The sequence below is a fragment of the Schistocerca nitens genome, chromosome 12, assembly GCF_023898315.1.
Source record: "Schistocerca nitens isolate TAMUIC-IGC-003100 chromosome 12, iqSchNite1.1, whole genome shotgun sequence".
NCBI lineage: Eukaryota > Metazoa > Arthropoda > Insecta > Orthoptera > Acrididae > Schistocerca > Schistocerca nitens.
In genome coordinates, this window is record NC_064625.1 from 11,866,830 (window position 1) to 11,888,237 (window position 21,408).

Sequence of the window (21,408 nt, forward strand, 5' to 3'; positions counted from 1 at the left end):
ATTCGAGCCTTGGTCTTCCTGTACAATTTTTGCCCCACCACACTTCCATCCATTACCAAATTGACGTGTCTTCAATATCTCGGGATGTGTCCTACTGACCGATTACTTCCTATAGTGAAATTGTACTGTTGAGATCCGTCCCTCCAAATGTAATTCAGTACCTCCTTATTAGTTATTAAATGTACCCATCCAATCTTCAGCAGTTTTCTGTAGTACCACATTTCAGAAGTTTCTAGTCTGTGCTTCTGCCATTCAGTTTATAGTTGTTTGATGAGTATGGATGTAGATGAATATTTGCAGAGTATAGATTTAGAATTTTAGTTAAAAACTCTGTCCCTTAAAGACTACAGGCCCTGTAGTTACTATTTTGATATGTACCTGTGTTTTTTACTTTTGTCTGTCAGCTATTGTTTCTTTGAAAAGACTTGTATCAAAAATGCCTCAGAAGCTCCTTTTTCCCCATAGTTTGAAAATCATTTATCACATCTGTCTAACACTACATCACACAGGCCTTCGACCGGTTGGGAGCAGAAGACGACTCTGACCCCGACGTAGATACGGACGATGTAGAGGTGGACGAAAACGTGGCCCGACCGGAGCCGGACAGCTTGGAGCCACAGGAGAAGCAGCCACCGACAACGCGGGGACAGCAGGCGACAGCCGACGCGCGGCCGGCGACTGCTGCGGCAGAGCGCGGGGCAGTCGGGCAGCCGGCGGGCTCTTCGCCGCAACCGGCTGCCGCCGGGGGCAAGTTCCGCCGGCTGCAGATGAAGTGGGAGCTGCTTAGTAACAAGGTACCCCAGCCTGGCTGCAACTTCGCTGTCGGGTCACTTATTGATGATGTCGTATCTGTGTATGAGGGATACTGAGAAACTAACCTCCGATTGGATGCTAAAAGTAAACAAAAACTTGTAGTTACCCAATACATGTGTGATTGGTAAAGGAGAATTCAATGTTGTGTCTGTCGGATCTCTGTTTCATTGTCGTCTTGTAAGCAGCAAGTGATAGAAACGGCCAGCACTTTTCGTCTCCCGCCAGTTGAGAGGTACATTCTGTTATTCACTTCCTGCGAGTGGGAGGAGACGGTGCCCCCGAGATTCTGTCAGTTCTGCGGTTGGGGTTATAAGGGATGTTTTTGTGAGAGAGTGGTGCAGAAAATTCTCAGCAGGCACATAGAGATGTGCGTGATGAAAGTCATTGAGAGAGAGACATTAAGATGAGACTGATGAACTTGTGTAACATATTGATGAAATTGTGTGCTGCACACATCATCAGTTTACAATTTCCAAATTTTCTGAAGATGTGCTTGAGATTTGAGCAACAAGCCTCTTCATTGTTGTCACAGAATGGTTAGGTTACTAGAAGTTTTGTGTATGGTTAGTACCAAAATGTTCAACCTGATCATCAGAAAAACAAAGTCTGGGTTTGGCCTTGACATTTATTCAGATTTGACGAGAAGCGGTTGAGGAATTTCTGAACATAATGGACACTGGGGTGGCACACATGCTCTAAGGAATAGTCCAAAGATTGAATGCGCACTTATTCTTCCAATGTCCCAGAAAAATTCAGCCAGACACTGCCAAACCTCAGAGTGGCGGATACATTTTTTGGGACCACAAAGAAATTTTAATAACAAATGACTGATAATACTGTGACATCAGAGTTTCTTAAGACTGTCACAGTAAGCATATGAAGGTCAATCTGAAACAAACATCAGTGTATGATTACAGAAGGAATCATTCTCCTTCATAACTTGAATTAAATGAAGTAAAGGCTTTCCTTTTGGCTGGAAGATTCTTTAACATCTTCACTGCAATCCGGACTTGGCTCCAACCGACCTTCATCTCTTTCAAAAGATAAGGGCCTGGCTGACTACTCGACCTTCACAACCAGCGATGCGCTCAGTTGTGCTGTCAACAATTGGCTGAAGCACCAGGCAGCGCCATTCTTTGATGAAAGGATATAGAAGCTGGTGTAACGGTACGACAAATGGGTGACTGTCTGGAGAAGTACTGTCAACATGTAAACACAGATTGTACAGTTTGTTAATGTCACTGATTGCAACTGTTTCATAGCTGTGTTTTGCATTGATTCATGTACAGGTTGACATTGCTTTCGTTATCTGATGTCATTAATGCGTGTGCTAGTTATTATACTTTTCAAAAAAAGTAGTGCATCCAACATGATGAGTTGTGTGAAGAAGCTAAGTGATGAACAAAATAGGAAACAATCTGTTGAACAAAAAATAATATGCCATTCGTACATTTGTTTCTATTTTGGGTTTTCGTACCTCAATCAATAACAATAGAACCCTCATTGGATCACTTTGTTTGTCCGACTGTTAGAAACCCTTCTTCTCAGTAATGTGTAGATGTATGCAGTTGATGTCTGTCACTTCCTAAGATTTACAGTCTCGTGGCAGAGTAAAAAATTGAAGCTTCTATGTCAGCGCAGTCCAAAGTCACATATTCTGATTCTCACAAACTTGCTGATCAAAAACTTGTTTAAGAAGTAAAGTTTCACAGCAGAGCCAAAGGAAAAACTCCAAAATTGTTAATTTTTAGTTATATCACACTGGGGAAGGGGAAGGGTTGGTGGGAGTTACATCCATCTGCTAAGACCCATTTTTCTCAGGAATGAGTAGACATATTAAGTTGAAATTTGTCACATACTAAGGTTTCGGGCTCCTTTGTGGTATATTAAAGGTTAGCTTCAAGTCAATGCAACCAAAAGGTACAGCTGGGTATGTTAGAATTTTTAGTATTAACTCACTCATGAAAACATATAAGGCACTTCACGTTGACCTAGAATCATCAAATTTGGCAAAAAAACGAGGTTTCACTACACAGCCAAAGAAAATAAATCTGAAAATTGTTAATTTATTATCACATCCACACAAAAATTTTATTGGCATGTGTTGTCAGACTTCAGTCTTGAAATTAAAACATTCTCAAAAGCCTCGAAATCACTGTGACCAATATCTTGCAAACATCAGTGTCGATAATCGGCAAAAATCATTGACTCTCGATTCTTGGAATGGAATGTATACATCATTAAGTCTGTACGGAACCCTCAGTGAGCAAGTCTTATTCACACCTGGTCAATTTTTTATGAATCATCCATATCGGTTGGATTAGTTTTGTTGTTGTTCCGAGATAGAATGGAATTAATCCGACCTTGTAAGTGTTGACTGGACAAGTGTTACACTAGTCATTTCTTTTGTGGATGACTTACATTTTGTTAAGGTTCTCCCAATGAATATCAGCCTGGCATCTCCTTTTTCCCCAACTAGTTTTATTTGATCGTTCCACGCAAGTTGCTCCAGATGGATATTTTACAGCAGTTACTGTTCCCATAGATTTGTCACTCAGTAATGTAATCTCCCCCTGCTTGCAGTCACTTGTGAAGAGTAATTTTGAACGGTTCCTGAAATATTGGATGTTAACAGGTCAGTGGAACAGAGTAAGAGTGTTATGCACATGATACTCGGGTGTTTTTACAGGAACCGTCTCTGTCCCCACAATCTGGGGGCAGCAGCAAAACCACCTCACCTTCGGAGAGCAGCCCGTCGTGCGTGTCTTCTAACCACAGCAGCAGCAGTGGGGGTCCGGCCGCCTCTCCCGGGGGGCGTGCCGGTGCGGGCAGCCGCATCCCGAGGCCCGTCGCCTCACCCACCCGCCAGCAGCCGTCCGGCATCCCCGTGCTGTCGCCGGCCGCCGCCAGGGTGCCCAACGGTATGTCGCTCCTTCTCGCACAAATCTGTTCTCGTGCTCTTGCCGACTGCCTCGAGATTTAATAACTTTGTACATTGTGGTCTCCGTCACTGGGTACGGCAGGACATTGCGACAGCTTGAAATTTATTTTCCAAAATAAACTGTCTCAAATACATTACAGGTTCTTTTGCTTTCTTTCTTTTCTTGAACATCAAGTTCATTCACTGTATTTGAAAGTAGCTGTTCCCTAAAGAAGACACATTGAGGCACAATTAAGACACTCACGTGTAGCTTTCGGTCACAGCCTTCGTCAGTAAAGAGAGACGTACACACGATGGAGCACACCTCAGACACACATGACCGCCGACTCCGGCATCTCGGGCCGGAGTGCGACATCACGTGGGATGCGAGCAGCAGTCTGGAGGGGGTGGGGAAGGGGTAGTATTGTACGGGTTGAAAGAGACGAACACTGTCCGGTGGAATGTGCGGGGACTAAACTCCGATGGGCACAGCATCAGGGAGGTGGGGGGAAAAGGGACATAAAAGGAGAGGAGTAGGGAAAGAACGGAGGGCTGCAAATAAACAGGGTGGGAAACTGAAATGGGGGAGGAGATGATAGAACATATAGGGTGGAAACTGTTGGGTGGAGGATGTGGGTACAGTGCATTACCTTATTACCACATGTCGAGGCCAGGACGATTACGGGAGCGGAGAATGTGTTGTAAGGATAACTCCCATCTGTGCAGTTCAGAAAAGCTGGTGTGGAGGGGTCGAGATGGCTCGGGTAGTGAAGTAGCCATTGAAATAGTGTGTGTTATGTTGTGTCACAGGGTGGTCTACTTTGCTCTCGACAACAGTTTGACGGTGTCTGTCCGTCCTGATAGTCGTACTAATATAAAAAGCTGTGCAGTAATTGCAGCAGAGCTGGTATATGACGTGACTGCTTTCACAGGTGGCCCAGCCCCCAATGGGATAGGATAAACCTGTGACAGGACTGGAATAGGAAGTGCTGGGTGGGTGGATTGGGCAGGTTTTGCACCTGGGTCTTCCTCAGGGATATGATCGTTGTGGCAAGGGGTTGGAAGTAGGAGTGACATTGGGACGGGATAAGATGTCGTGGAGGCTGGGTGGGTGATGAAATACTACTTCAGGAGGGGTGGAAAGTATCTTGGGTAGGATGTCCCTCATTTCAGGGCACACATTTTTGCACCTAACAGTTTCTTTAAAAAATAAATATTTCATAGCAGCCGGCAAGGGTGCGCGAACGGAACTGGGTGTGTCACACCTGACTTGAGAACAAAATGAGATACCCTTCTGCTCTCAATTTTAAATAAAATTTTGGCACCTTACCTACATTTCATTTGCTGGTATGTGTTAACTAAGATAAACCGTACATATAGTTTGCACACTCTGTTTAAAATTTTGTGCAGTGTTTTGCGTAATTTGATGCAGCACAGTATGTATGATGGATAATGAAAAGAAACTGAGTTCTTTATTGAGTAAAAATATCATTTACAAGATGCTCAAAAATCAGATTTTCTCACCTAATAGACAGAATGCCGTCTCTCTGCACGAGCACCAGAATTTGGTGAGCAGAACAGCCGAAACGAGTCGGCCTCGGCACGGAAAGCAAATAGTTCGTCTGTTGCCGCGAAAGGGTTAATCTGGCAGGAAATGTCAGGTTAGGGAGAAAGGAGCAGGCCCGTCAGACCGCAGGCTGCATGCGATTCACCTGCAGGGAGCACGAGAGGAGACCGCTGTCTTTCGTGATCTCTATTCTGTCTGTCCGACCTTCCCTGATCCCCCTCCTTTCCTCCCTGAGGAAGGAACAAACAGTTTTAAAAGCTGGGTATAATTTCCTCTGCTTTCTACAGTATATCTGTATTACATAAACCATCTTGTTGTGTGGCAGAGAGTACTTTGTGTGCCTCTGTCACTTACCCATTTCCAGTTCTAGTTGCGAATGAACCACAGGAGGATCAATTGTTGGTAAGCCTCCTTGCAAGTTTGAGTGTGTCTGATTTTAGCTTTTTGGTCTCTCCAGGAGACATACGTAGGAGGAAGTGATATGTCGGTTGACTTTCTATAAATGTACAGTCTTGGAATTCTAAACAGTAAACTACAAAGTGATGACCTTGTAGTGTCACCAACTGAAGCTGGACGGTCATTCTCTGATGCTTTCACACTTAATAAATTAAGCTATGATGAAACATGATGCTCTACTTGGGATCTTCTCCATTTCCTGCATCAATTGTGCTCAATAAGTGTCGTGGACAGAGTGTGACATTAAATTAGCTGTCGAATGAGGGTTTTTCTGAGTTACCTTCTTCCAAAGAGTAGTCTGCTTCTGAGCCATTTTAGAGAACAACTTTTTTTTAAAGAAAGAATAGCTGACAGACGAAAGTGAAAATTTTGGGCGAAACATAGTTCAAATCACAAGATGCCTGGCACTCACCTTTGTTATGATTAGTTTTATGTGGTCATTCCACTTTGAATTGTTCAGTACACATACCCTTCAGATATTTAATGGATGTGGCTGCTTCCAGTGACTGTGCAGCAATCATGTAATCGTACAGTTTCCACCTATTTGTGCTCAGTATGTTATATTTGTTTATGTTGAAGGTCAACTCCCAATCATCACTCCTACAAAGGTCTTCTTTCATTGCAGCACAATATTCTAATACTGCAGCTTTTCTGTATACAACAGCATCATCTGTGAATAGCCTCGTGGGACTTCCACTTTTATCCACTACGTCATTTATAAGTAGTGTGAAGGGTAACACTCCTATAGCACACACTCGGTGTACACTCAATTACTTTTACATGTGAAGATGCGTCTCTGTGTTCTATTTGATAGCACCTCTTCAGTCTAATCACAAAACTGTCAATATATTCCGTGTGCTCGTATTTTGTTCATTAAGTGACTGTGTGGAACATTATCAAATGGCTTACAGAAGTCAAGGAACATGGTTTTGATCTGGGCACCAGTATCTACTACATCTACTACCCTCTGGGACTCACAGACGAACAGAGTGAGCTGCATGACAATCTACCATTGTTTGTAACATCCATTTTGATTCACACAGAGAAATTTTTCATTAACCAGAGGGCTCATAGTAGGTAAACATAAAACGTGTTACAGACTTACGCGGCGGTTTGAGATCAGTGGTATGGGCCTGTAGTTGTGTGCATATGTTCAGTGGTCTTTCTTGAAAACAAGAATGATTGCTCATTTTTCCAGTTGCTAGGAACACTTGATCCACCTGGGGATGAATGATTAACTGCTGCTAAAAGATCAAGAAGTTGTTTCACATAGTCCATATATAGTCATTTGGTTATCTCTGTTAAGCAAATTTAGTTGATTTTCTGTCCCACAGTTTCATTTTTTCTTTTGGCATATACTTGGAATTACAGATCCTCATGTTGTCTGCTTGCAATTTTTGACAGTTTCTCAATTAGTTCTTCTCCTTTTCATATTGACCATCTCTGAAGCATGGTATTTTACATGCACTTCTCCTTTTCCCTTTGACTGGGCATTAATTTTAGCCCAGTATTACTGCATTCGTTTCCTGTGCTGTTCCTGATTCCGTTCAGTCCACATTTTAAGAGTTTTTAGTTTCGGCTTCTCCTGGAAACCGACATTCTCTCGGAGCACGTTCTCGAGTAGAACGTATGTACGGATATCCCAGAGAATATGAATTTCTCAATCTTCCAGGCCTTGTACGAGCAATGTGGGTGAGAAAACAATCGTATTCCTACTAAATTTAATTTTTCTTTCAATACTGTTACTGACACTGTCATTCTTATACAGGCATAGTGACGAGGCGCTCTTCATCTGTAACACCGGCATCTTCGAGGCGGGTCTCCGCGCCGCCTTCTACACCAGTTTCCGCAAAGACATCTCCGCCGGCGCCGGCGGAAGCCACCGAGAACGGAACTGTCGCGGGGGCCGGTAAGCGCGGGATCCCGCGGCCCAGCAGGGTGGACCGCGTCTCCTCTGGTGCGCCCGCTCCGCGGCCGAGCAGTCTGCCGTACGGGCAGACCGGGGCGGCGCGGGGCGGTGGCACCCGTCAGCAGCAGAGGCGGCCCGTGTCGGTGTCTGCGGGGAGGACGGCGGGCACGGGGGCGACGGGTGCCTCCACCTCTCCACGGTGAGACTTCGCTGTAGGCTGGCCGAAATAAGCTGGGCACTGTGTACTGTGCAAACCGCAGCGACCTGCACGGCAAGCGTTACCCGTCAGCATATGTAGTGCAGGAGGAATGACTGCTTAAATTAGTCTGATTTCGCCTCTGCAATTTGTAGAGGGTCATTTTGAAACTAATGGCTCCCCTTTATTTTCTCGGAAACCACAATACAAAGCACTCTGATATAGTTAACTAGAGCAGTATTACAACCACGGAATTATCATTTTTTCACACAACCAGCACTATTTGCTACGCAATTTGGTCAGGTATGAAAAAGTCCTGCATGCTGTTCTCATAAAAACCTGAACCAGCAACTAGCCATTGTCGTACACCTTTGAGGTCTGCATCTGAGCCTGGAAAATGTTGAGTACATAGTGTATCTTTCATAAGTGTAAACAGATGGAAGTATGATAGTGCCAAATTGGGACTTTTAAGATGGTAGTGGTAGGGCACTCCAGCCAAAAATAGCAAAAATTTGCTCAGTTGTAAAACTGTTGTGGACCCTGGTGAGACTGTGTTATGAGCATAAGTCTTCTCTGACTCGTGTCTGGAAATTTTGATGCTTACATTAGGGTCCGAGACATCCAAAAGACTCCCTCACTGCCTTATCCCAGAAGACACACAACTTTTTGCTAGAGATACCTGTGTCTTCACCTATTGGCAGTCTGACACTTGACGGGTAACTCAATTGTTTCTAGAAGTGTTAACTTGAGAGAAAATAAGAGGAGAAATCTTGAAGAATATCAGCCTGATATGAAGACAGGCAGCTAGATCTCATTCTAGAGCAAAGTAAAGTTGTCAATGAGATGGATGTGTACAGGTAGGTGACTCATTACTCACAGCTTTGGTCTTAGTAATAACATAGGGTAATAATGCCAAATGGAATGGTCATTGGGTCTGTAACACTTGCTACAGATTTTCCAGCACTGTTAGTTTGAATAAGAAAAGCACCCTATACTTAGTTCATGACAATGAGTAATGGATAAGGGTGATCAACATGGAAAGTGAGATGTTACAGTGGTGTTACATGGCTGTGTGCTAATAGTGACATTAATTTAGGTTTCATTTTAGTCAGTCACCATTTAATTTTAACATAGGCAGAGGTATTCTTTTTAAACACAAATATGAGACTGTCAGATATCATTGCTCACATGGCACTCTTGACTTTTTGACGTTGATAATCGATCTCTTTGTGGAATTTGGGGCCTTTCTGAATATACGAACAATTGTGTTTGCAATGTCTTCCTTCCCCGGTATTTAAATTTTCAGTGGTCAAGCGTGGATATGGGATCTGACCATCTTACCTAATATGAAAATCTCTCTCTTTACTTTACAAATCTCAAAGTTCTTAAAGGTGTAAAAATTTTGCTTTGGGAGGATAGTAGTGCATACTATTTTACTTCATGCAAATACCACACTTCTAACAGTGCCTAGACCCGACCATGCACATATTAAGCTGAATGTATTCCACTTTCAGAGTGAAGTTTGCCATTGCTGTATAAATTAATCATTTACCTTGCAACATTCCACAGCAGCCTTTTTACAACTCTTCAAATAATGTCTTGCACCTACGGAAGAGACCGACTTAGAATGACAGAACTGCTTCCTCCGCTGGTATTGTACAAGGTGTACAACTTTGCTTCCGCCGTTTGCCGATAGGTGATGACAGTGGTAAGTAGCGGTCGAAAGAAACAGATCACAGACATCAGGCAGTTAGCTCGGACCTCGGTCAACATAACCTCATTCAAACGTTAGTCGATTTTTGTCTGCATCATAAAGCTGGTCACTATTGAAAATGTCAGTTTACGAGCATAATTCTCGTCATTTGCAGGAGGTGTTACTGTTTTGTTTCAATGTGAAGAAAACAGCAGCCGAGTCTAATCGAATGCTCTCAAGTACATATGGTAAGGACGCTATTAGTGAAAGAACGTGTCGTGAATGATTTCAACGTTTCAAGAACGAAGATTTTAATGTCGTAGACCGGCATAGTGGTGGAGGAAAGAATGTTTTCGAAGATGCAGAATTGGAGACATTGCCGAGCAAAGACTCCCGTCAAACTCGAGAAGAATTGGCACGATTAGTGGGAGTGACACAGCAAGCCATTTCAAAACGTCCTAAGGCTATGGGCACAATTCAAAAAGAAGGAACTTGGTGTCCCGTGTGAGCTGAAACCAGGAGACGTTGAATGGCGTTTGTGTTTGTGAACAGTTGCTCTGTACCACGTCGACGGCCAAACTGAATATTCACGGCTCCAAGATTGTGCTTTGCATTTGGTGGGACCAGCTCGGCGTCTAGTACTGTGAGGTGTTAAAACGAAGTGAAACAATCACAGGTGCTCGTTATCAAACGCAATTAATGTGTTTGAGCAGAGCATTAAAAGACAATCGGTCACAATACAGCGAGAGGCACGATAAAGTGATTTTGCAGCACGACAACGCTTGCAAAAGAGATCAAAACGTACTTGGAAACATTAAAGTGGTGAGACCTACCCCAGCTGCCGTACTCTCGTGACATTGCTCCCTCTATCACCTGTTTAGATCAATGGCGCACGGCCTGGCTGACCGACACTTCTGATCTCGTGAAGAAGTCACGAATTGGATCGATTCATGGAGCACTTCAAAAGATGAACAATTTTTTCAACACAGGATTCGTACAGTGCCCGATAGATGGGAGAAAGTAGTGGCCAGCGATGGAAAATACTTTGAATGATACGTGTGTAACCAGTTTGTTTCATTAAAGCCTCAAATGTTGGGGAGAAAACGGTGGAAGCAAAGTTGCACACCTTCCACGAATAAACTGAATCATCACACACATTTTTTCCTACCAACTGTTCAAGTAGTTTAGGCACACAACTATTCTGCACAAAACCTGAACGAGGACTCTCTTTGCATATTGGCACGCGATTGCTAGTTTTTGTGCATTGTCGAACCAAAGAACAAAACCGTGCTCCGCCGAAAAAAAGCACGCTCGTCTCCGAGTTCCAGAGAACCCGCGACGCGTGACAGTAGTACGTCGTACCGCTGTCGATACTGGTATCCTCGGCTTGCCGAGTAAAAGGTCGTGGTTCCCTTACGAGGCTCAGCTGTAGTTACAGGTTAAGTAGCAGTTTGTAAGTAGGTTATTAGGAAACTGCAGTTTGTGTGTGAGAAGAGCTTGCTTACAAATCGTTTGTCCAGCTTACATTTGAGTACTGCTGTGCAATATGAGATTTCAGTCAGGTTACACCTGCTTGTAACATCAGACATTTATGAAGGACAGTGTGAATGACCAAAAGCGTGTTTTGCTGGAAGAACAATACAGTAGGGGGAAAGAAGGGAGAAAGTGGTTTAGAAAATATTTGCAACTATTTTAAAGGTTAAGTCAGTTAACATTGTTAAGGCTTTCATGTTTTGTTTCAGTGAGGACTTGTGAAGGTAGAATGAGACCTTTAACAGGACACACAGTGGTCTCTTAACAGTAATTTGTTCTTTGCTTCATTTGTCCATGTAGCAGGTGGAAAATCTTTGAGTGACCAAATTGTATAAAATGATGTGTACACATACATTTCTATTTCTTGTACGGAAAGTACTCCTGGGAGTTGCTTCGAATGTTTGTGATAAGTTTTTATCTAACGCACTTAAAATCATTCGCATAAAGTCTGTTTATGTTGAGTTTGCCGAGCTTGAAACAGGTTTGTCGACTCTGAAGATAATATAATAGCAACTTCATATTTTGTTCAGTTGTGGTTGGCATCCAGCAATTTATGGAAATATTTGCTTCTTTTCTGCAACGTCTTTCAACATTATTAAGTGTTTGCTGTAAATGATTTTGTTTTCCATCATGCATACATTAGTCACTCCTCTTTAAATTAGGCAAAAAGTTACAGAAACTTGTATTAATTATATATACACATTGATAATATAGTATAACAGTAACTTGTGTTGGTGATATTACACAGTTTTACTGATGCTAAATGAATTGTCAGTGGTGTAAATTGATACAAAAAAGTAAAGTTCGATCATTTGTTATTGATATAAATATCCGTGTTTAATGAAAAACCATACATTAGGGAACAAAGTTTTCAGATTTCGTAAAGTAAGCAGTGGTAAGTTACGGATAAAAAGTTCTCGGTAATCTTGCATGTCAAATTTGCATAAAATCTCGATCTTTCGATGACTACTTCCGTCGTCATAGTCAGGAGATATGTCTCACTGCTTGAAACGGGCAAAATACCCACTTTCGTGCCAAAAGGGCAGCATCTAATTGGCCAGATTATGTCATGATGACATCACGGAAATGGCGTGTATCGAAGTAGTGTTTATGTTCACAGATTAGGTTTGTGCACTCTACCCAATGTCACTTACAGTGATATCGTTTGTATCAGGTGATAAACCACAAGAAGTTTTCTTCTGTACTCTTTATCAAGTGCACACTACCCTGCACTGCTACGTGTGTAACTGGTGTTTCTATTGAAATTTTAATCACTTAGTCCAAAATTAAACTATTGAACTTTCTACCTCAGACTGTAAAATTAGACTGTGATGAAAACTTCAATAGAGACATCGATTATGCACTTAGCTACCTGATGCGAATGATGGCACTGCTAGTGACATTGGATAGATTGTGCAAACGTAATCTGAAGATGTAGAGGGCACCAGCTCAGTATGCGCCATTTCCGTGTTGTCTTTTTGATGCAAACCAACTGATCAGATGCTGTCCTTTGGGTATAAAGGTGGATGCATCACCAGTTTCACAGTAATCGGACAGAGCCCCTGACGAAGATAATTGAGATCATCGTAGAAAGTTTGGGATTTTATCTGAATTTTGTACAGCAAGTTTACTGAAAACATTTTACCCAAAGTATTTGCCACAAAAGTCATTGGAGCCAGCACTAAGTTATGAGTGCCTGCTTCCAACTGTGTCGGGATATCCAGGATCTGTTCTAAAGTAATTGACGATTTCGGGAAAAGGTGCAGTTGTTGGGAGTAGGCTCAGATACACTAAGGCATTTCGTACTGGGACTCTGACCCAGGCCCTTTGCCTTTTGTGTGCAATACTGACTAAGCTATCCAAGCACGACTCGCGACCTGTCCTCCCAGCTTTACTTCCACTAGTGACTCGTGTCCCCACCTACCAGACTCCTCAACAGTTCTCCTGCGGAACTTGTCGTACTAGCACTCCCGGAAGAAAGGATATTGCAAGTGTCCTGGGTTCTAGTCCCGGTACGGCGGACAATTTTAATCTGCCGGGAAGTTCTGTATTAGTGCACATTCTACTGCAGAATGAAAAATTTATTCTAAAACTGCATAGTCATCATTGGCTCAGACTGTTCCCTCCAAAGTCAGATTTGACAGGAGTGCTCAGGTTGTTTAGGGAAGTGTTGGATTCCTGTTAAATGTTTTGATTGCTTTATTTCAGTCATCCACCTCATCTTACCTAGTGCTTACCTTTCCTCCCCTCCACGATTACAACACCCAATATTTCCTGTAATTTGCACTCTTCGTCTGCTGCTACAATTTTTTGCCATTTTCATACTGAGTCAACTATTTATTGGAACCAGTGGAAGTCTAAGTAACTCAGCTCTTCTTCTAGTAAAGATCTTCCATTGATTTCTTTTCTCACCTATTCTTCGTATTACATCATTTTGTACTTTTAATTTCTTATTTTTTCATATCTTCATGTTTCAGATTCTCCCGCAGATTTTCGATGGCTCACATTTCATTTCCGTACAGTTCTCTGCTCCAGCCCTACACCTTCAGGAATTCTCCCTCTGTTCCATGTCTGTATATGACATTGGTAGGGCTCTCATACTGAAGAAAGCTTTCTTTGCCTGTGTGTGTTTACTGCCAGTGTCTTCCTCGCATCGGCCATCTCGTGTGATCAGACTTCATAGGTAAAACTTCCAGTTCTTTTGCTACTCTTTATCACCTTTGATTACTCCATTTATCCTAAAGGCATTTTCTGTGTCAAGTGTGCTGTAAACTCCTTTTTCAGTTTTGCAGTTCTTCCGAGTCTCCCTTGCAACTTGCCAGAAGGGCTATAAGAGCGATACTCTCGTGTAAAACAGGAGGCTGGGAATGTCATACGATTGCCGTTCATTTAGTTGACACGATCATCTCGTAGGCCACACCTCTACGGTTGGAAAAGGCAACGAGTATGCCTTTCACTTACTCATTTGCGACATCTGCCCCCCCCCCCCCTCCCACTCCCTCTTCATTCCGTTTCTCAACTCTTTCAGATTGTTGCCAAGTACATAAAAAGCGTGACTGGTTATCACTTACCAAAAAAGGTGAATAAACTTGTCAGATGATCAGGCTAGCCACTACGTTCACTGAAGGTTTATGATGCACATCTGTGTCATATAGTACAATAATATGGACTAACACAGGTGTCAGTCTGAATTTATCACTTCTTTTGTGTGACACACATTGTGGCCCAGTGTCGGTGTAATTCTGGAGTGTCGATAATGTCGACTACCTTCTGGTGTCTTGTCAAATGCCTTATTCCACCCAAAACTTGACAGGGAGAGCTAACAGCTTTCTCTGTACAGACTTGTACTGTTTTACGATATTTATTGTATAATGTTGTCAGACGTTGTGCTGTGTTTTGATGCACAGCTAGTTGCAGGAATGGCACCTTGTAAGAACTGTTGCGAGGCATCTGCCTTGGGCCTAGCTCTAAGTTCTCACCGACCGTACGAGGAAAAACATTGGCGCCTTTCCATTTCTGTATGTTGAATAAAATCAGTTATCACTGTGTTCGTTTGTTGATGAACTACTGACACTTTTATAGTATTCTCTTTGTTGTAATCCGTTTCCCATATTTTGCCCACAATCTGCTGAAAAAAATCTTTGTATGCTGTTCACCATTACCTCAAATCTGATTTTGCAGATTCTGGCCACTAATATGGGGTGTACATAAAGTCCAGGAACACTTCCAGTTATTTATTGCACAAGAAACAAACATTGTACAGATATCATACATACGACATTTTCCATGAAAGGTTCCCTTCACCCCCCACCCCCATGTGTACCGCCACAGCACAGTTTGGTAGTTTGCCGATAGTTAATGCTAGTCACAAACACAGAGAGTTCAGATGCGGAGCGAGCTTTCTGCGTGTTGGAGTTCGACAAAAACGAGTGTGCTACAGCTGTTCTACGGATCTTTAGAACTGAGTATGATAAGAATCCACCAACGAGGAAGGCCATTTACCACTGGCACAACAAATTCATTACGACGGGTTTCTTGTGCCTGGCAAAGAGAAGTGGACGTCCCAGTGTGAGTGAAGTAAATGTGGAGCACGTACGAGAGACATTCGTAAGGACTCCAAAGAAATTGGTGTGTCGTGCATATCGAATGTTTGTAAAAAAAGCTTTCAGAGTTTCTTTTCAAAATGCTATATTTATGACATCTGTACAGTGTTTAGTTCTTGTGTAGTAAATAATTGAAAGTGTTCCCGGACTTTATGAACACCCTGTATGTGACGGAATGACATACGCAGCATCAGCGTGCCAATTGCTTAGTTTGCTCTGCTAAAGATTATCAAGAGGATATGTATGATCATTGTGGCTGCAGATATTGAAGATAGCATATCGGCAATGCTCTACGAGTCACAGTTTATTTTTATTCTGGTTGCTTATAGATGAAGCTTTTTATTTTACAGACAAGCATGTAATCATATTAACTCTTTTGTGCAGTGTGTATATCTGTTTCTGTGCTTTGTGTTCTGTACATGTTGTGATCGGCTGTTTCAATTTATTTGTTTCTTTATTTTGGTTGCTGCATGTTTTGCTTCATTCAATTTTTTTCTGAAATTATTTTTGCAGTAGACCTCACTCCTGTGTTTACAAAGGAACCCATTAACACATGCTAACATTGGACAACAGTTGAGGTAAATAACAACACTCCATGAAGTATATACATTTTATGTGTGAAAATTGTAAATATATTACTTTATGTTAACTTGCATCCATAGTCTTACAGCATTTTGGAAATAATATGTTCAGTCTCTCCTGTTGTTAAATTGATATACTCCTTTTGTCAAAAAAGTTCCAGGAAACTTTTTTTATTTTATTTCTGAGTTCACAATACTGGAAAGGAACAAATGTTGCTTGTATGTTATCTGGTATGAGAGCGCACTCGAAATAACCTTGGCCATATTTCTGTGCAAATTCATTAGGTGGCTGGGCTGTGTTTAGCAAAATACTGGTTGGGTTCTTGGCTCATCACTTATGGTGACTCAGTGGATTCTGATTATGAACAGAGTGAACATTAAGTTTTGAATTAAATTCAGGAAAATCGCTAGTGAAACGTGGCCAATGATTGACCAAGCATATGCAGGTGAGACACTTTCAAGAAGTTGTGTTTACAAGTAGCACAGAGGGTTTCGCGAAGCAGAGATTCAGTGCAAGACAATTTCACAGCTGGTTGCCCCTGTGCAGCACATACTAATGCAAACACGGACCGTGTAAGGCAGCTATTGCAAGAAGACCGTCATGTAACTGTGCGTGTGGTATCAGAACAACTTAATTTGATCGTGATGTGTGTCATAAGATTTTACGTGAAGATTTAGGGAAACGGTAACGTAATGCAAAATTTGTCCCGTGCACGCTGATGAACAGAAAGAGGAAAGATGAATTTCTGCTGGACTAGTGGATAGAGCCAGACTTAGTCCCTCATTTCAGTCAAAGATTATTGATGGGGATGAAAATTGGTGCTACCAGTATGACCCTCACATGAAGCTTCAAAGTGTTGAAAGGTGGGGTCTGGATCACCAGCCTTAAAAATAAGTCGGACGACAACCTTCGAGGACAGACGGTGTTGATCACATTCTTTGATAGTAAAGGATTAGTTCACTACAAGTATGTTCCTCTAGGTTAAACAGTGAACCAAACTCTTTACATCAAAATCTTGAAATGTTTACTTGTGGCATTCTATTATCAAGGATCTGGCCAGACATTCTGTTATTGCCATCCCACATCCGCCATATTCCCCCGACCTCTCCCATTTCGATTTTTTTCTAGTTTCTGCAAGTGAAAAGGCAACCGAAAGCTTAATCGAGTTATCACAAACATCCATCGGGCTGTGACAAATGAGATTACAAGTATCCCAGTTGAAAATTTCCCTGCTTGCTCCAGAAACATTGGCAACAGTATATAGATAGCCAGGAGACTACTTCAGTAGGAGTAAGGATCACTAATTGGTAAGTGTGATTTTCTGTTTTTAAAAAAACTTGTCCCAGAACTTTTCTGACAAAGCGAGTATTTACAATTGTCGTTTGGACTATTGTGCTGTTGTCAACTAACAGCTATAATTACATACAATTATTAAAAAGTAGCTCTATTTTAGTGATACATTCTGTTCTCAATTTTTCTTTCTTTTTCAGAAAAAAAAAAATTTTTTTAAAGTTTCACCATTTCCTACCACAACATGAAGTGCATCAATGCACAAACATTTGTTAAAGAGGACATCATCCTCATGTAAACTGTATCTATCTATTTCGTGTCCGCTTCATAAAAAATAGGATTCCTTGTCATCCATATGAAAGTAGTTAGCAGTTCACTAAAATAACAACATTATGTCAAACAGGTTTCTAAGTACGTATTCACTTGCTCAACATATTACTTCCTATAGTAATTCCTAGGAAATTCGTGTAAATATTGCACGCTTGTTTATCGCAGTGCATGCGACATTAGACGTAGGCAGGAAGTGGTAAAACTTTTTTAAATAATTTCTTTTACAAAACATTTTGAGAATGACTTCATTCCTAAAATTAAATTTTAATTTTCCAATTTTAAGTTGTTACAGTTGTTACTTGAGAAAGCCACAATAGCCAAAATAAATAAATTAATTTAAAGTGGCCCATGCACACACAAATTATAAATATATTTTTTGTGATTAGCAAAAGTCATAATCAGAAGGGAACATTATATGTAGTATGTAGAATGAGTTATTGCCCTAATTTAAAAGGTTCTGCAATTTTTTAAATCTCTTACTAATAGTACGTGATAATGAGTCGTGATTAGTCTGGATTATGTTATGTTTAACACATATATGCCAGTGCAATTAATGTAAAAGTATCTGTTTGGAAGTTAGCAGCAGCCTATATTCAGGTGGAGATGAAAAATTCAATCTTCTGTAGATATGTTGAACATTTACTGATGTGAATTGAAATTATGCCGGAAAAGATGATCAGTACAGTGCGGATAAAGATGTTCAGTACAGTACAGGTGGAAGAGAGGTCTCAGTTTAATCCTACACCTCCCATTTCCTCCTTCAGAGATTTCAAAATTTATTTCTGTTACAGAACAGTGTCTATGTAGTACTTATTTTAAATGGAAAAAAAAGCTCACTTCCCCATGATCACTAGATTGAGATACTGAGAACCATAAAGCCAAACCACCAGTCTCATAGGTTTTGCTTGATTTTTTTAACCAAGTCTCAACGTCCTGTATTTTTGAGCAAAAAGAAATAAAAAATTACCCACTTCGTTATGAAATTTTAATTAATATTTAGAGTTATTTAAATGTACCACATATACAATTATGATCTATTCCAGCACTTCATCATCCTCGTGGCTTGATGTTCAGGTAAAACTGTCTGTTCGCCAAAGGCATGAAATATAGTAGTTTTGTTACATCTTTGTGTTTCGTGATTGATGTTTGCTGTCCTTCTACACTCGTGCAGATAAATTAAGGATAATGATGATACATGGTGAAACAACGCTCTGGTGGGCGGTTTGCGGGTTTAAGTCACCTCGGGGTATGACCGTGCAGTGCATTTGACCTGCAGTCGTCGCACAGTGGCACTGGCAGCAGTCCACAGACGTAGAGGTTTGTCGGTGCATGTCAGAGTACGGTGCAGCGTGTAAGCGTGCAGACGTTTTCAGACATGCTGATGGTGACTCTGTGTTGAAAATGGCTCAAAGAACACATACTGATGACGCTATGAGCGGTAGAATACTAGGGCGACTGGAGGCTGGTCAAACACAGCAGGTCGTAGCACGGGCCCTCCGTGTGCTACGAAGTGTCATCTCAAGATTATGGCAATGATTCCGGCATACAGGAAATGTCTCCAGGCACTACAGTACGGGACATCCACAGTGTACAAAACCACAAGAAGACCGATATCTCACCATCGGTGCCCGCAGACGGCCACAGAGTATTGCTGGTATCCTTGCACGGGACCTTACCGCAGCCACTGGAACAGTTGTTTCCAACACACAGTATACAGATGACTGAACAGACACGGTTTATTCGCCCGGAGACCTGGAAGTGCATTCCACTGACTCCTGGTCACAGGAGAGCCCATAAAGCCTGGTGGCGAGAACACGGTACATGCTCATTGGAACAGTGGTCCCAGGTTATGTTCACGGACAAGTCCAGGCATAGTCCGAACAGTGATTCTCGCCGTGTTTCCATCTGGTGTGAATCAGGAACCAGATACCGCCCCCTTAATGTCCTTGAAAGGGACACATATGGAGGTCATAGTTTGATGGTGTGGGGTGGGATTATGATTGGTGCACGTACACCCCTGCATGTCTTTGACAGAGGATCTGTAACAGGTCAGGTGTATCGGGATGTCATTTTGCACCAGTATGTCCGCTTTTTCATGGGTACAGTGGGTCCCACCTTCTGATGGATGATAACGCACGGCCCCACTGAGCTGCCATCGTGCAGGAGTATCTCGAAACAGAAGATATCAGATGAGTGGAGTGGCCTCCCTGTTCTCCAGACCTAAACCCCACCGAGCACATCTGGAATGCTCTCGGTTGACGTATCGCTGCACGTGTTCAAACCCCTAGGACACTTCGGCAGCTCCGACAGGCACTGGTGCAAGAATGGGAGGCTATTCCCCAGCAGCTGCTCGACCACCTGATCCAGAGTATGCCAACCCGTTGTGCGGCCTGTGTATGTGTGCACAGTGATCATATCCCATATTGATGTCGGGGTACTTGCGCAGGAAACAGTGACGTTTTGTAGCGCATGTGTTTCGGACCTTCCAGTTTTGTGTAGTGCCACTTTGTGTGGCACCACAGTCTGCAATGAGCACGAGTGTATGTATTTGGGCACTAAATTTTGCAAGGCATATCCAAACTGTGGGCACTTGACAAATGGTGGTCTCACTTGATCTAACTTGCACAAAATGGCCTCCCATGACTCCAGTGAAGATAAGTTAGTTTAGAAAACAGTTCCTGGCAAACTGTTGAAAACTTCATCGTTGTAAAATTTCTGAAATTTACTTTGTAATACACTTTTGGTGTGGTAGTGAGGTCGGTAACGCTCTTAAAGGTTCTGGAATTCTTAGCATCCATTTTACAGACTGTATAATGTTTTGCTAGCCTTGCTTTATGTATACCTTGACAAAAACATCAGGTAAAAAAACTGTTTCAGCTTTCAACATCTCTCTTTCAGTCTGACCAAAGGCAACATCACATGACAAAAAAGTGTGGCCAAGAACTAAAAACTTGTCACTTATCTCCTCAAATTGGCCAGACTGAAATAATACAAAAAATGAAACTTAACAGGCAGATTAAAACTGTGTGCCGGACCGAGACTCGAACTCGGTACTTTTGCCTTTCACGGGCAAGTGCTCTACCAGCTGAGCTACCCGAGCATGATTCGTGACCCGTCCTCACAGCTTTAATTCCACCAGTACCTCGTCTCCTACCTTCCAAACTTCACAGAAGCTCTCCTGCAAACCTTGCAGAACTAGCTCTCCTGGTAGACAGGATATTGAGGCGACATGGCTTAGCCACAGCCTGGAGGATGTTTCCAGAATGAAATTTTCACACTGCAGTGGAATGGTAGAGCACTTGCCAGCAAAAGGCAAAGGTCCCGAGTTCGAGTCTTGGTGCGGCACACAGTTTTAATCTGCCAGGAAGTTTCATATCGGCACACATTCAGCTGCAGAGTGAAAATTTAATTCTAGTATACAAAGAATAACAAAGTAATAATGAACTGCTTTTCATTCCTTGTGTGCTATTATAAAAACATGTAGGTGCCTGTTTATAAGAGATGCTGGCTGAGAACATGCCTTTGTGTGATGGCATTACCAGCATCACTCTGTAATTCTGCAGGTGTGATGTTAATTTCTCTAGTAATGTTCTGTTAAAGATCGTCTATTGTGTGAGGACTGTCAACATACACTTGCTTTTTAATGTAACCCATAAATAAAAATCTCACAAAGTTAAGTGCGGAGCCCCCTGACAAGTCTGTCTTCAGAGAATATGTTGCAACCAGGGCCTTACTTTCGTTTGGTGTGTGAGCAGTTGCTCCATCTTGTTGGAATACTGCATACTGCTTACAGCATCTGTTAATTGTGCACAGAAAGAGTCAAAGATCTCTAGATATCATCACATTCTCACAATAGGCTTTCAACTTGCCGGTAAAATGTAGCCAACTTTTGGGAGAGCACTGCCACTCCACAAGCAATTCAACTAGAGATGATTGATTGGTGCCAGAGGCGTACTGGTTTTGTGCAGGGCACCCTATCAGAGACTGATGAGAGACCTTTGTGTGAATGTTCATAT

At 42.2% G+C, this 21,408-nt stretch overlaps 1 protein-coding gene across 1 annotated transcript in view; it reads left to right on the forward strand.

Annotated features, from left to right (window-relative positions):
- Positions 1-21,408, forward strand: part of LOC126215254 (uncharacterized) — a 266,573-nt gene that overhangs the window by 235,588 nt on the left and 9,577 nt on the right. The window contains exons 20-22 of the mRNA XM_049941928.1: positions 510-794; positions 3,503-3,734; positions 7,525-7,864. Of these exons, the coding sequence (XP_049797885.1) occupies positions 510-794; positions 3,503-3,734; positions 7,525-7,864 (857 nt within the window). The remainder of the gene's footprint in view (positions 1-509; positions 795-3,502; positions 3,735-7,524; positions 7,865-21,408) is intronic.